General features: G+C 42.8%; 1 protein-coding gene across 2 annotated transcripts in view; it reads left to right on the forward strand.

The window, feature by feature from the left end:
• Window positions 1-5691, forward strand: part of CTTNBP2 (cortactin binding protein 2) — a 106706-nt gene extending 101015 nt beyond the window's left edge. For both annotated transcript variants that reach the window (XM_056846007.1, XM_056846009.1), the window contains 3 exons: window positions 1294-1417; window positions 2304-2408; window positions 5089-5691. In XM_056846007.1, the coding sequence (XP_056701985.1) occupies window positions 1294-1417; window positions 2304-2408; window positions 5089-5346 (487 nt within the window). In that variant the 3' untranslated portion in view covers window positions 5347-5691. The remainder of the gene's footprint in view (window positions 1-1293; window positions 1418-2303; window positions 2409-5088) is intronic.
• Window positions 5692-16822: the final 11131 nt, after the last annotated feature.

Genomic DNA, 16822 nt, shown 5'->3' on the forward strand with positions numbered 1-16822 from the left:
GACACCCCTGAAATTGTCTAGGGAGTCTAGGGAAATTGTCTAGGGAGTAGGAAATCAGAACACATAATAGTCAACTGTCTCAGTGGTCAGATTGTTTGTTTGTTTGTTTGTGTTTGTTTGTTTGTTTGTTTATAGAATTTTTACACTGCCATTCCAGGGCACCATCCTGAGGCGGCTTACACAATAATAACTCATAAAAACATAAAATATTACAAGCTGTTTATTAAAACCCCGCATCTAGCCATGCTTCTTTGAAGTCATTTGGCTTTGCATGGTATAACTCTTCTTAGGACTGCAATATTAATTTTTCAGAGAGTTTGCTGTATAGGTGAACACTTTCTATTTGTACATCCTTTAATGTCTTGACATTTGACAACTGTCAGCTGCATATATGACTTGCCACTGGTGAAAACTCGTACATTTTGGTTGCTGTTAGGTGATACAAAAAGTGTCTTAGCAGTGTTTGGTTTCTAATGGTCAAGAAGGCCCTCACATACTGTTCAATGAAGAGGATGCATGTGTGAACTCAGCCCTAGAATCTTGATATTTTGGAAAAGCCTAACCTTATATTCAAGAGATTTGAGGTCAATGCAAAGCAGGGTTTTTGTTGTTGTTGTTGTTGTTAATTTTTTGTTAATTGTATGAATTATTTTATTAATCTTCCCTGCTTCTGTAGCTGTTTCTTCATTAAAATGCAGAAAATAAATGGCCTTTTCCCTGGATTAATTTTGCAGATTATCCCTCATTGTGAAGAACATTCTGCCTTAAACTCTAAAAAAATTAAAGTCTGTTCCACTTGCCCTTAGCAAAGTCCTACTTTGCAATTCATTGTTCTTCATAGCACTTGGAGCAGGTGATGTAAGCAACCGCAGGGTGTCTAGCTTGAGGTGGGATACAGAAAAGGCACATTTCCCTTACCCAGAAGATTTAGGGAGAGTATTTCCAACAGCAAAACCCTAGGACAAGGCCCCTACACCTTTAACGGGGCATTAAATCCAAACAGAGGAGACAGCACTCAATGTCATTGTTGTGGCTGATCTTATCTAGGAGACAAATAGAGCAGGCTTCAGCAGTAAGTCATTCGGAGGAAAATTCTCCCTAGAATGTAGTGGGGGGTGAAGTTATAAAGGGGTTTAGAGACAATCCCTGGTGCCCCTAAGAGTGTTTGTTTATTATAAATAACTCCCTGAATGCCCTTGCAAAAAGCTGTTAGCCTCATCATTATTTTAGGTTGCCATCTTTAATTACACACTGCTGAGCAAATGAAAGCTTGTTTTTGTTCTGTTTTCCAAGTTGTCTGGAGGATGACCCACTAAGCATAGATCAGAGGCTGTCCCTTGGTTCTGACGATGAAGTCGACCTAGTACAGGAGCTTCAGAGTATGTGTTCAAGCAAATCCGAGTCTGACATAAGCAAGGTAAATGCTGTCTATTCATCTGCCCCACATAATCAACATAGCCATCTCCTTTGGCTTTTTCCCTGTTGCATTCAAAACGCAGTGCCTTTTCCTCATTGCTTGACTTATCCTGCTCTTCTTACCTTCCAGTTTCCCTTGTGACCTGGGACTGTGCTGCTTACTTCAGGTTGCTAGACTTTCTCTCCTCCAATACTTTTCCAAAATCACTGATCATCTCCTCACTGCTACATCACTGCCAAATCTCTTCCCTACCCAAAATGACCTTTCTGCAGTCTTTGATAACATCCTTTCCTTGATTCAGTCATGTCCTTAATTATCATGTCTCTGTCTTTAGCTGATACTTTCCCATCCCTTAAACATTTCTCTGTAGGTCTTCTGCTAGTAACCCTCAGATCTGTTATTAACCCTTTGCTGCTTTCCCATTTCCCATCTTGATCAAAATCTCATGGCTTTTAGCTCTGTCCCTCTACTCCATAACTCTTTCCCTCCAGTTTATGTTTAGTTATTTCCCGCTGCAACATCTGTTACCAAATCTCAGCCCTCCCACTTCTCTCTAGAAGACTGCCACCATACTGGGGAAAGAAAAATAGCACCAACGTGGGTGAGATCTGAGGGAAAAACCCCACACCTTTCCATCCACACCAGTGCAAATATGCTTTGGCTGCAATCTTTCACAAAAAAATCATCCCAAAGCAGGTTTAGGAAAGACCCAACAAAGTGGGAGGAAAGCCAGAAGGTGCATGAATGCTCGGTGATGCCTTGTTCCCCTGTTTGGGGAACAAAAAAGCTGTATAGAAGGAGCCTTAATGTGATATGAACTAAAATGCTTTACAGGCTTCAAAGTACTAGGATTTCCAATGCTGACCTTTCTCTCCACTTCATTCAGATTGTCAGTTCAAAAGACGAGCTGATGATGATGATCAGTAATTCTCAGAAGGATCCTGTGTTTTCAGCCAACATCATCAGTGCAAATACATCAGCACCCCAGCAGGTACAAGACAAACCATACTGCACAGAATTTATGGGTGTCTAACCATGAAATCCTGAAGGGGGGTGCGGAGCTGCTTAGGAGCCAGCATGACCCCTGCACCAGCATCTGTGCCACTTGCACCATTCAAAGTGGCACAGACGCCAGCACAGGGCTATTTGCGCTGGCTCTGGGGAGTGACATGGCAGCACAAGGCTCAGGCACCAGTGCTGCCTTTCCAGCAGCATTTTTCTGATGCAAATACCTGCGCCAACGTCCGGGGGGGGGGCGTCCCTGGGGGTTCCTGGGGGTGGAGCTGACATTAGTCAGCTCCCAAAGCCCTTTTGCCCCAGGAATGTTTCATTTTGCAGGTGTCGAGTTATGCCTGCAAAATACCTGGTGTAGCTCTGTGAAACCCAATGGATGAGTCACCTAACTACCCCCCCTTCAGGATCGCTCTGCCCATGTACACCAGAGAGCCAGCACAGTGTAGTGCTTAAGGTGTTGGACTAGGACCTGTTTCAAATCCTCTCTCATTCCATAGAAACTTGCTGGGTGACCTTGGGCTGGTCACCCACTCTCAGCCTTGACCCTGGCTAGTATTTGGATGGGAGACCCCCAAGGAATACCAGGGTCATGATGCGGAGGCAGGCAATGGCAAACCACCTCCAAACATCTCTTGCCTTGAAAACCCAACAGGGTCGCCATAAATCAGCATCCCAAATATGTTTGTAGATTTTACAGTCAAAAGCAACATGCTCCTCTTTACATAAACATTCACATTCTTCGAGAGGAATCCTTCTGTACCTACCCTCCAGAATAGCTGAGGGGAGTGCATTATAACGCAACAAAGTAAATGCTCTCCTATAATCTGGATTGTCTAGATGGAAAATGTAAGTTGCCAGAAGTATTTTATTAAGGGTACTAGTATCAAATAAACTGCTTTTAATGCTATTCAAGTTATGTTGCCTTTCAAAATCTAATATTCTCTGTTTTACTAGAGCCTTCGCTTAGAGGTAATCCATCAAAACAAGGAATTCTTGTGAAAGGCCATAAAAGCCCATTTTATTTCTGAGCAATCTCAGCCAAGGAGAGATGAAATTATCCTGCAAAATTAACTGTGCAATACCTTTCTGGGAAGAGACCAGTTTCAGCCAGTAAAAGAATACTGCCATCCATAGCCTAGCTTCTACCATGACCATTTCTAGGCAGATAGCAGCATTAGAAACAATTGGTGGCACTTGCAATATAATTCTCAGAAATTTTGATTGAGTTCTTTCTAAGTTCTTATTGGCCGAGATACTGAAAGGCACCCCATATACTAGCTGAGCTAAAGATTTCACCTTAAATAATTTAACAGCTGCTAACACATTACATTCTTTTTTAGACCAATAAAACTTCTGTATAGCACCAGCACTCTTTTGTGCATTCACTATGACATATTCTACATGGGAGTTTCTTCTTCCAGAAGCCTGAAAAATCATCCCCATTGATACTAAAAGCTGCAGACAACTGAAAAGTGTGTGTTGGGCAGGGGGGGAGATGTTGCCCTTAAAACAAGATGCAATCAAACAATCAGTCCACTCAGAGTGGGTGAGGAAACCACTCCCAACAGTCACAAAAGCTTAAGCTGAAATAAATTTTGTTAGTGGCAAGAAAAGAAGTAAATTGAGTTTCCTGACATTTAAACTGTCTTTTGTGTTCAGTTGTCCAACAGCGATGAAAAAGCCAGTGGGGTGCAGTGCTTAGATTATTAGAGAAGGATTTAGGAAGCTACGGTTCAAATCCTCACACTCGCATGGAAGCGCTATGGGTGTCCTTGGCCAGGCAGATTTTTTCAGCCTAACCTACCTCACAGGGTTATTGCGAGGATAAAATAGGGAAGGGAGAGCCATGTGTGCTGTTATGAGCACCTAGCAGGGAGGGAAGATAAAAATGTCCCAGGTGTATTGTCCAAACAAGGTATGTTTTTAAACTAAAAGAACTAATTATTACAGCTAATTAAAGAGTTGGACTACATGGGACAAAAACCATGGGGAAGTTTGCGTAGAGCCTTTGCCCTCACTCCTTTTTAATACTTGGCTCAACTTGATCCGTATTTTGGGGCCCCAGTGCTGAGTGTTCTCCTATCCCTGCTCTACAGCATCGACCGCTACTGTCTGCAGTGGCAAAATACTGCGCATGAAGATGCCAAAACGCAAGGAAAGCTGGCGGGATGGGTCAGCATCCTTGTGAGGCTCCAGTGCCCTGCGAAGACAACCGCCAGCCACTGCCTGCACTCTCTGTGTCTCTTTCTCTCTGGGCAGTGGCTGGATTGAGTTCCTGGCCACACTGAACACCGGTTCCTCTTCCTCATTCACTTCTCTGTCCACAGGACAGAGAGCAGGCGTTGCGGAGAGAGAAAGAGGGATCTTACCATAGGGCTGCCATTGAGTTTTTGTTGTGTATTTTTATGTGGGTGGGATTTTCAAGGCTTAGTGCAAATCTCACAGCTGCAACAGAAGTCCCTAGTATTCTTGGGCCTCTGGCTGTTGGGCAGTTTTGCTTTTTTTGTTTTGCTTACCTTAGGAGCCTTAATGCTATTCTGTTACATTACGAGTAATTTACCAGTGTATTAGGATTAGGGACTTTTTGTAACTTTGCTGTTTATATATCGAATAAAGGTTGTCTGTCTGTCATTACAAGTATGTTTCTCTGTTGACAGGATGGAAATCCCAGGATCCACCCTCTCAGCAGCAGTCAACCTGTGGAATGCAGCAACAGTAAACCAAAAACTGAATCTTTCAAAAGTGGCGGTTCGAGAGTGAGATCTTTTCTTCCTGTACCCAGAAATAAAGTCAGCCTGTCTTCTCAGAGCACTAAGCATAGCAGCAGCAGCAATACAAGGCAAATAGAGGCAGTGAGTGACTCTAAAGAAATTTGGAACATGCACAAAAAAATACAACTTGAAAAATATGAATAAATGTACCTGCCTCCTATTCATTTTTTTTTAATCCTTTCTCATCCTTTCTGTAATTTCTGTTACCTTGGAGAACAAATTCATTCTCATGTGTAAATAATTTTTCATTTGTTTTCCTCATTTAAAATGGTGTATATGGGACCACAGTTTAATTTCTATGTAAATATAAGCTGTTTATAATGAAAATATTAGATTATATCAAATTGATCCCTTGGTAGTAGAAAGTGCTAGCTTCTTAAATGATTTTCTAATCCAAAACATTCTGTTGTTTAATTATATTCAGGGGCATCACCACAAAAAGCGTGGGGATATGTGTGCACATATGCGCACCTGTAAATACAATATAAATATATATAGATATAAGACTTGATCCAGAGATACCTATGTACAAATGGGTGTTGCACACAGCTAGTGCCACACACGACTCATCAATGGAGAGATGTATTCTCCATTGCTTTAAGATGTGGATAGCCAGTCCGGAAGGGCTGACTGCTTATTCACAACTACATTGCCCATGTGGCCACTTCTGCTGTGCATCACCGTAAACATCTGGAGACTTTAGTGGCAGGACTACTCTGCTAGTCTGTATGGGCTTCCGATGCAACTCTCTGCATATGGAAGAACTCAGTGGCGACTTCTTCCTTTTCTACATAAAGCAGGAGGTTGCACACATTAAAATTCTCTCTTGTACATGCAACGTCCCTGCAGCCTGTAGGAGGAGGATCACTGGATTGGGGGGGGGGGGAACGATACACTTTCTAATAGTTATATGCTGAGTTTCCTGTGTTCTGTTTCATACTTTAGGTTGCACAATTCTGTACAATACTGCCTTCAAGCTAATATACATGTGTTTTCAAGGCAAAAAATAAGTTTCTGTGTTCACTTTTTGGAAAGTGGATAGAATGTGGCAATAATGGGAAGGATTGGGAATATTGCCCAGTTACTTTCAGTTAGTATCTTCATTAAATATTTCAATTGCCCAGAGTACTGGGTGGTTTGGCTTATTTCTTGTCTTTCTCTCTCTCTCTCTCTCTCTCTCTCTCTCTCTCTCTCTCACTCACTCTCTCACTACTTTGATTTGGCATTCCAACTCCCTTTAGAATCACGATTTGTGCAGATTTTGCTTTTCTGTTAAAAACAGAAACCACAAAGACACCGTAATAAATAACCTGTGGTCATTTGTCCCATATGTTTGTTGGGCAATGGGGATATGCTATACAACCTTTCCCCACTTCCTCGCTCTTGACGTACATGAATTTAGGACAGCACTAGATAAACAACACAGTTATCAGAAGTAAAAACAGCAGCAATAACTCATGGGAGGGAGGGACATATAATTTTTGTACTCTGTCTGAAATAATATTTTAACTTCTACTCACTTGAAAAACGATTCCCTCTCTCTCCCACTCTGCATTTGTTGCCCTCGCAGAAGGTTGTACCTTTTCAGTTTTCATGACGGTTAACCATTCATTCAGGTGTCCTTAACCGTTCATTCAGGTGTGCATTTCCTCTTCTGTTCCTGACTTGTTTTTTGTAAACAAATGGACAGTTTCCTTCAGAGCAGACCTCACAGCCACCTGGTGAATTACTAGGCCTCAGCCCTCCCCCCCAACCCATGCTGTGAAGAAACTCAGCTTAACATCTTCACAAGAAAGTTTGTGAAAGTGAAATCAGCTGTTGCGTTAAATGTTCTCCTGTCATTATCATGCCAATAAAACCTCTTTTTTATATACTTCAGTTTCTTCAAATGTTTGTCACTGTCTTCCATGTGTATAATTCAGTTTTATGCCTACTTTATGTGTCTGTCTGTCGCACAGTACAAAAACTGGAATTTGATACCAACTTTAGTTTCCTGAGCTTCATGTCCCCCCTTTTTTTTAGATCTCATGGTAAAGAAACTTGTTCTCAGCCTGTAGTTCCCAGTGTTTGAGGGTGGCCTGTCTCTTATCTCCTGACTGACGGTTTCATCTCATGGTCTTTGTCCTCTTAGTATTCATTCCTCCCACTAGATCGCACACCTTTCTCTGTCCTCAGCCTCTGCCCTCCTAGGGTTCTAACTTTTGAACTGTAGCAGGCTGTTCCACAACAATGAAGAGGTAATCTGACTTAATTCAATGGCATTAAAAGATATGCTTTCCAATTTCTAAAGGCTGGTTAGATTCACCAACCCTCACCCAACCGTTTAGCCAGTGTGGAGTAGTGGTTAAGAGCAGTAGACTCTAATGTGGAGAACCGGGTTTGATTCTCCATTCCTACACATGAAGCCTGCTGAGTGACCTTGGTCTAGTCACAGTTCTCTCTGAACTCTCTCATCCCCACCTACCTCACAAGGTGTCTGTTGTGGAGAGGGGAAGGGAAGGTGATTTTAAGCCGCTTTGAGACTTCTTAAAGGTAGAGAAAAAGTGGAGTATAAAAACCAACTCTTCTTCTAGCAACTTTGCTTAGCCCTACCCAGAATGTTTAAGTTCTGTGATGACACCAAATATTGAAATCAGAAGAAAATATGCTCATTACATGTCTACAGACATGTTCACCCAGTACAACACTGGAGAGTTCATTAGTATAGGATTAAAAGGTTTACAGTGCAATCATAAACAGTTTAGGATTCAATGGATTTAGAAGAGTATAACTCTGTCTACGATTGTACTGTTAAACTAGCAAATTCACCATGCTCTGTGTGATTTCAGGAGGATTAAAATCATTGGAAAAATATTTGTACAAGCCATAATAAAAGCCAGTTTCATGTATTGTTCTCAGCACCAATACTTACTGAACATATAGTTTATTTATATAGATATTTCTACCCTGTTTTGCTTACTAATCGGAACCCAAAGTAGTATTCCCCCCCCCATTTTATCCTCATAACCCAGATTAGATTGATTACTAGCCCAAGGACACCCATCAGATTTCCATAGCGGCGTGAAGATTTGTACCTGAGTTTTCCAGATCCTAGTCCAACACTCTAACCACTACATGATAATGGTTGTCTGCTGGTTGTCCTGAGCATTCACCAGCTAAGAAGTGCTGAACTTTACCAGAGTTCAGAAATAGTATCTAGTGTTTGTGAGTATAAAGTAGGCCAGATTCCATTTCAATTCAAGATGAGCCCCTGAATCTAAGTGTCTAGGGGATACATGCAGGAAACCACAGGGTAAGTGTGTTTGATTTTACATGATTTCCCCCCTTGGAACAAATCTCAATGTGAGCATTTAATGTTAGACACTGGTGAAGCCATAGGTTTTTAGACTCTATCCTAGTTTGCACTTTTTTTCTGTCACACTCTTTCTCTTTCAGTTTTCTGATTCTTTCCCAGCTCTTCATCTTAATTTATATCATCAGAATGACTGCAGGAGACTATCCAATTGCACAGCGTAGTCTGTGCAACACGGGATGGTTGTGCTGGGGTAAGATTTCAGTCTTATCATCTTGGGGTTTTGCCAAATATCTTTAGGCTGAGACATATCCTGTTATACCAGGTTGTTATTTGCATTCTGATCCTATTTGCCCCCCCCCCCCAGTTGTGCTCTGTCTCTCAGATTGAACAGGTTTCATTCATTAATATATCACACCTACTTCTCTATAGATCCTGTTCTAGATTTGATACTGAACTCCAAACACTGGCTTTATCGTGTTTAAAATTTGAGCTCAGAATTTTAGCTGTGTTTTATTTAATTCTGGATTAGGTTGCAACTGGTAGAACCTGGGACAGCAGGACAGGGAACCCTCATTCATGCTATAGATATTCACGTTGCCGTGCTGTATGCACTCATAGCAGCGGCTGAAAAAAGGTACAAAATGGTACTGGATCATCCTGACTTCCAGAAGAAGAATGTGATCTCATGAAGGGAAATGTTTAGGTAAACTCCTTTGAACAAGTGCTTGTGAGAACCTTAGTACTGGAGTGAATACAGCACAGTTCTGGATATAGGAAGGCCATGTCTTCAGGTGGTATCAGTATAACAGTTGCCCTGTCAGACAGGATCTGTACCACTAGTCTGGGAGGGAGCAGGAACCAAAGGAGTATGCAATAATCCCAATTGTACTAGGGGACGACAACTGGAAACTTCCCCCCCTTTTGGGGGGGGGGTTATAGTTTTTAATGTCTTCTTGAAAACCCTTGTTTTGTAAATTTGGCTACCAGAGGTCTAATGGTCTTAGGCTGATGATCCACAATACACACAGAGGGGTATATTCGCCTGTCTCAGAACCAAGCTGAAACCCATTAGTGTGTTTTATTTGTTTGTTTAATTTTAATATTATTTCATTTTATTTTGAAGCCACAAGGTAGATACCCTAGGATCCAGTCCAGTAACTATGGTGATCAAAAAGATTCTTTTTAAGAACTGATCTACACTTGTAGATAAATCGTGCAGCTACCAGAGACCAAAAGGCCACCAGCCATTGAGTCACTAAGGGTTTGGAGAAAAATAATTCAAAGTAGCTGCCGAGAATGCTATTCTTTGAGTAGGTAGCAATTGGGATTACAGAAGAACAACTAGCAAACCCAATGACCCACAGGGATTAGGACGCGACAGACAGGCAAAACTGCAGGACTGGTCAAATTAATTGTCCAATAGCCAATAATCCAATTATGGATCTACAGCGCCACCTGCTGATGGCAGGAGAACAAATGCAACAAGCCTGTAATATACTAGGGCCAGTTAACATAATTGTCCTTAGGTACAGGACTACAACCAAAAAGGCCTCCCAGGCAATAGAGGAAGGACTTTCGAAAAGGGAAGACTGCAATAATGACTGGATATGCTGCAGCCCTAGGGGTTCTGTCCCCCATGACATGCATGGATGAGACCTCGAAGTCGACAGGCTCTGAGAAAAGCCACTGTACGGTTGCACTGGGGCTCGGTGTTCCATCCCCCATGGCATGCATGGATGAGACCTCAAAGTCGAAAGGCTGCATAGGAAGCCGTTTTACTGTGGCGCTAGGGGCTCTGGCCCCCATGACGTGCATGGATGATGCCTCGATGTCGACAGGCTCCATGGAAAGCCTGCTAGTCTACAGCACTAGGGGATCAGTCCCCTATGACGTGCAGAGAGGAGGTCTCGAGGTTAAACAATTCCAAGGAGGTGGGAATGCCTACTCCTCCAGGTGTTAAAGCCTCGATGTTGGCTCACCTCTGACACACCAATACAACAGCCACCGGGCACTTGTCGACGTCATACACCGATTCCTACTCGGTGCTGAGAAAAGCGGGTTCGAGTTGCCTCCATGCCGACCATCTATTGCTGCTGAGGTGGCATCTGTTCGGAGACGGGGAGGCGTCTCGGCATTGCAGCCCCCCCCCCACTTCTCTCGACGTCAGGCATCGCCGTCACTGGTGGGGTAAGCAAGCTTGGGCTGAAATATTGTCCAGCATGTGGGGAAGGCTTCTCAGCCATGTTCCGTTACCCCCCCTTATGTTCCCAGAGCCTCTTCTTGGGGCTCCTGCTGGAATGCATATACCCCCATGGGTGTATAGACAATCATCCTCTCTATGACAAGTGTCTTCCCACCGACCTCGAAGTCGATTTACATGGCCACCTCAGCATCAAGGAGGGAGGGCTCATGGGACATTTCATCTCATATGCAACCTGTGAAAGTTCCTGCCTGTCTCACCCACGGGGTTGTTCACCTGTATTTAAAACAGTTTACCTGGATGGCATAGGCTTGGAAGATTTTATATTCTCCCTCAAATTCGAACTCGGATCTGACAAGGAGTTGTGTTATGCGAAGATTCCCACTTTTTTCCGGGGGTTGCTGGGGCTACCCCTTTGACTCTGGGCAGGAGCACTGAATCTCCCATTAAGGGAAGAATACTTTTCAGTGTTAGGGCTGTAATTAGCCTAAGCAACTTATGTACATTTTCTGATAAGTCCTGTGCATTCTGCGTTTACTGTGTATACTGCGTTTACCCAACATCAGGGGAAAATTTCCTCAACTCACAGGTTGTTTGACTTCCCAAGGACTTTTCAGGTGGCATGACTACAGATTAATAAATGCTAACTCCTGGGTATGTTAGTGCTAGGTGCTGAATGGGGCTCTTAACCATCCAAGGCACCAGGTTCCCTCCATACTGAGTTAATTGCTGCTGAGGTCTATATATTGCACTGCAACTGAACCCCTTTATTTAAGAACACACAAGTTTTTACTCTGTATTTTTCTCTTTGATAAGGAAAAATGCTGATAAGGGACCCTGACAGGGCCTCAGGCTCCTTAATATGGATCCACAGGTGCCCAGTTTTCAGGAAACACATTTGTTAAATAAAGCCACACTGACGAAAGAAAAGAAATCAAATCCCGAAGAGAAGACTCTTCTAAAGTGAAAGAAAAGACATCTCTTAAACAGCACAACAATCATCGTTATTTTGTGCTATAATCCTTTCATGTTTGGCACATTTGTTACATAAAACCATATTGGCAAAAAGGAAATCAAATCCTGAAGTGAAAAACTTTTCTGAAGTAAAAAGCACAAATCTCTCAAACGTAACAACAGTCGTTATTTTGTGCCACACTATTTCTACATTTGGCACAGTTGTTAAATAAGATTATATTGGCAAAAAAGAAATAAAATCCTGAAGAGAAATTTTCTCTGAGGTAACAGAAAAGACGCTCTGAGACAAAGCCAGTGCTCCCTCCACGGCGGCGAAGAGAGAACTGAGGGGGGAGCGCCCCTCCCCCCTCCGTCACATGACCGTTGGGCGGGAAGCCGGCTCGCTCTCGGCCTGGGACGGAGGGGAGGGGGAGCGCTCCAGGCGCTCTGAAGCGCCTAAAAGCTTTCTAGTCAGTTCTCCACGGCTGGCCTGTGCAAGCGCAGTCCCCATGCGTGCCTGCACAGAAGCCATGAAGATGAAGAGTGCTGATATTACTATGCCCAAGATGCCAAGGCAAAATCTGCTAATCAGCATGCTGCTCTAACCTGTGTTAAAGCTGCTAGAGCCCAACTGGCCCTCTCTGGTAGCTTGAAGCATCACATATCAATTCATAACATTTGCTTGGTTGTTTGCTTGGGCAAACAACAAGATGGAGTTCTCTCTGTCTTTCACGGGGATGAAGCCCACGTTGCCCCACTTCTCTGGTTTTCCTTGTCCTCACCCCAGCCAAGCCAGCAACAAGGTTGGCTAATGAGAACAGTAATACAAATGCTCCTTTCCCTTTTGCAAGGGTCCAATGTGCCAAAATCTGCAGGTGAAGCTTTTTGTGGCAACGAAGAGCACCTGCTAATTGCTGCAAATCCCACAATGGTTAAAGAGACAGATTGGGAAGCAGCTTTGGAAGCCAGCCCTGCCTCTGTGTATCAGACAGGTTTATGTCCTACCTGTGTGCTCCTCTCCCCACTCACCTATCAGTCATCTGTGCTATGCAACTGATCATGTAGCAAACCCCCGCCGCCGCCCCTGCTTTAAGTTCCACAAAATACACCTGTGGAATTTCCCAGAGAGTGTTTCTTCTCGGGAGATCCTGACTGGCAGCCAGCTTATCAGTTTGTGCTCTCACTCACCTGCCAGCTCAGTTTTGTGTCTCTTCTGACACTCTCCTAAGTAGCCTCTACTGGGCGTATTCAGAATTCAGGCATGATCATTATAAAAAGTTAAACTACAGGTTTTGATAATTAACTTTACCCTCAATAGGGACTTTCTGGCCTTTTGTTAATCATGTGTGCAAACTGGCATCGAGCTTTGCACTGCTAGTGTCCGACATGCTGGTAAATGCCTTAGTGTTGTGTCCATTCATGATTGGACACAGGTGCTTTTAGGAAACTATATTTTGTGGACGTATTTTAAAACATATGTTGCCAGCCAAAGACAGAAATGATTCTGCTAGCATCTGTCTATCCCATGTTTGGCAAAACTAGAGGGGCACTCATATCTCTCTGCTGACCAGCAGCAGCTATATGTACATATCCAGCAAGCAGGAGATCCTGCAGCTCTTTCGCAAGTTGGAAGATCAAGGTTTATTCTCTTTATGGACAAAGAGGCCACAACATGGCTGCTGTTTAGTAGCCATGATAATTGAAAACATGCTTAAGTGTGGATGGTTAATTCCCTACTCCTGGGAAATGTTCACATAAATACACATCCTTACAAACTAGTCCAGAATGTTTAGTGGCACTATTTATTGCTCTAGTATTTGTAAATGAATGTATGTGAAGTGTACAGATGGGAAGCTTTTTAGTTCTAAGCAAGGTTATTGTTTGAGAAGGAATTCTGCATAAAAACTTGCACACTTACAGTGTGATCCTATGCAAAATTACTCCTGTCAAAGCCCATTGAAGTCTATGTGCTTAGACAGGATTAAATCTACATAGCATTACACGTTATCTACAAAAATAGATAAAATAAAATACTTTTTAAAAGTTGTTCTCTTTGATTCCTCTTTGAGGAGCAAGTCGTTGCATTTCGAGGGCACCCTTGCTACTGAACATAGCAACAAACTAAATGTATCAATTCTGCAGCACCATCTAGTGACAACAAAGTGAAATTCTAGCTGATCTTGTCTGTTGACCTTTACATGGTTAGAAGGCCAAAAGCCAAAAAATGTAGTTCATTATAGTACTTAGAGCCAGTTCCAGCTGAAGCACAGCTCCTTCCAGCTACTTCTGAGGCCATTAGAAGGCAGGGGAGTATAGCCAAAGATGACTCCTCCATAATGCTCGGACCAAGTTAGTCAAGATTTTGCTTAAGGTTGCCAGGTGGTGAGAAACTGGGCAATTTGTCTACGGCTATTTGCCAGACTAAGTTTTGACATTAGCATGGGGAAGCTAGTATGGCTTTTCCTTGAAAACATTTTTTTCTGCTTGCTTGCTTGATCACTTCTCCCCACCCCCAGTAGCACAAAAAGCTATGCATGCCATTATCTAGACTCTGGACACATCCAGGTTAATTATCTTCAACCAGAGGGGAGCAAGACTCATCCCACATTCCATTCAGCTGGCCCAAAGATGTTTTCAACTTTCCTCCCCTGGTTTATACTCTTAGGCACTTTTCTCCCACCACCCACAGGCTCTGTTTCCTTATTAAACTTTTTCATGAGCCCTGCCCAGCCAAGGTGATATGCCATGGCTGATTGCCCAGAGGAATAACACAGACACTGGACAGAACCATCACAGCAAGTGTTTAAATATTTTGAGCATTCTATGCTATGTATTCCCATGTTGTGTGTTTGGCTCACTGTTTTTTTTCCCCCAGCAATGTGCTGCTTTGCATGGATTATCTGCTATGGATTTGCTGTTTATTTTTTTTAACTGAAGAGATTTCTCAGCCTTTCCAGTCTATGAAATGGATCAATTGGATTCTGGAATGTGCTCTAAATGCTTAATGTGAGGGATATGTAAGCTACAGTGCTCTTGCCTGCCTTTTCGTTTGAGCTTGTGGCAGAATAGGAAAGTAGATTGTGGTAGGTTTGTCTGTGTAGGCCTGTTAGCATGTTGTGGCTGCTGGGCTTACTGAGACTTGTAAGCACATGCAATAGCTGTGCTCATTAGCAGAGCAACTTAGAGAGGCTGCTTTCCATCTTGGCCTGCAGATTGCCTGTTCCTCATGCCACCTGAAAGGCTACAACTCCACCCACTACCTTGAGAGGATATAAAGACCAGTGACTGGGAACGGGAGAGGCTGTTTATTACTCTGACCAGCAGAGGGTCACCTTTTCTATATTTTGCTTTGTTTCCTTATCCTTAATTTTTGTGTTTCATGGCTGATTTTTTTTGTCTCTGTAGGTGGTTTCTTTCTGTTACAGTATTTTTCTCCAGTTTTGAATTTTGTAGTAATAGGGGTATGAGCAAGATAAGTTTTGGTGCATTCGTATTTTAAGTGATTATACTCACTTAGATCTTCTATGGCTTTAGCATTTGTAAGCCACTTTGAGTCCTGTGCTTCAGGAGAAAAGCAGCCTAAATAAATATGCTACTGCAATAAAAACTGCCTGCTGGCTTTGTCCCTTGATGGCTCTGTTCCAGGCTGGGGCCAACGCCTGGCCAGATTTTGTGCCTTCCACCAGATGGTAACCCTAGCGCTACTCACTCCACCCTCTAGCTGTCAGTGAAGGGAAAAAGAGAAGCAGCCAGAGGATGTTCTATGCCTGGATTCCATTCCAGCTAAGAGCCCATCTGCCTTCTGCTTTTACTTTGTGAGATGGAATAATGTTGATCTCTTTAAGAAGCTGTGTTTCACCAGATGTACCCATGCAATCAATAAAACGAGAATACATTTCACAAACTACAAAGGGCTTTAGGGCTACTGAAATGAGTACCAGTTTGTGCAGTTAGGGAAACTAAAACGAGTACCAGTTTGTGCAGTTAGGGAACGATACGATCTCTAGTCTTGGATGGTGCTACGTATAGCTTGCCCATCCCATTTGCCTTGAATGGGTTTTATGGTATTGTAAAACAGAAAAGGAGCACACAAAGCATTGATTTTATTGACGTATTGTACACAATGGTTTCTATTTTGGTAATAAATAGGTAATTAAACTTTTTGGTGTTTTTATGGAGAACTCATTTAATACATTTCTGTATTATCTGATGGCAAGTAACTGTAGCTTGTTATATAGGCATCCTGAGCTAAATGTTTGTACTTCTGCAAATGCGTATAATGCGCACACTCCTGCGATGGCCAGCACTGCTTCAGATGGACCCTGTATATGTTCTACCCAATGAAAGTGAGCCACTTGTTTCCACCTGTGTCCATAGACCAAACATGCAGGACTTTGAGTGAGATCTAAACACTCACCAAGATCAACTGAACTGTATGATCAAATGTTTTAAGTTGCATTGACTTCAAACAGGCACAAGTGCAACTGAGGGTGTATACGGGCATAAAGTTTTCAGAGGATTGTCGTGCTACCATGGTGTAGTGGTTAAAAGTGGTGGACTCTAATCGGGAGAACCAGGTTTGTTTCCCCACTCTCCCATATGGAGCCTGCTGGGTGACCTTGGGCTAGTCACAGTTCTCTAAACTCTCTCAGCCCCACCTTCCTCACAAGGTGTCTTTTGTGGTGAGAGGAAGGGACTGTGATTGTAAGCCGCTTTGAGACCTTAAAGGTAGAGAAAAGTGGGTTATAAAAACCAATTCTTCTTCTAGAATGAGAGCGCCATAATTTCCTGCCATACCTACACATTTTTTCTGTCCTGCTGTAATCTCTGATCAAACAAGCTTTCAGTGCACTTCAAGCGGCACCCAGGAAAACTAGACTCCTCACGGAAGAAACGAAGGATAATGAAAGAGATGTTGGAGGTACTGGCTGGTGTCCATTCCACCACTGTAGCCAAGATAAAAGATGACCACATCAGCATATTAAAAAGTATATGTGGTACATTTAAGAAAGAACCATACAGGGCACTTCTCAAAATATTGCCCTGCCATTTCAAAATAACTTTACTTTTTTAATTTAGTGTGCATTCTCTTCATCTCTAGAATTAAAATCTCGGGTTATACAGAAGAAATGAACAAACCTTTTTCTCTACAGAAATACTGTATACCATGA

Source organism: Euleptes europaea, chromosome 3 (assembly GCF_029931775.1).
Source record: "Euleptes europaea isolate rEulEur1 chromosome 3, rEulEur1.hap1, whole genome shotgun sequence".
NCBI classification, from domain to species: domain Eukaryota; kingdom Metazoa; phylum Chordata; class Lepidosauria; order Squamata; family Sphaerodactylidae; genus Euleptes; species Euleptes europaea.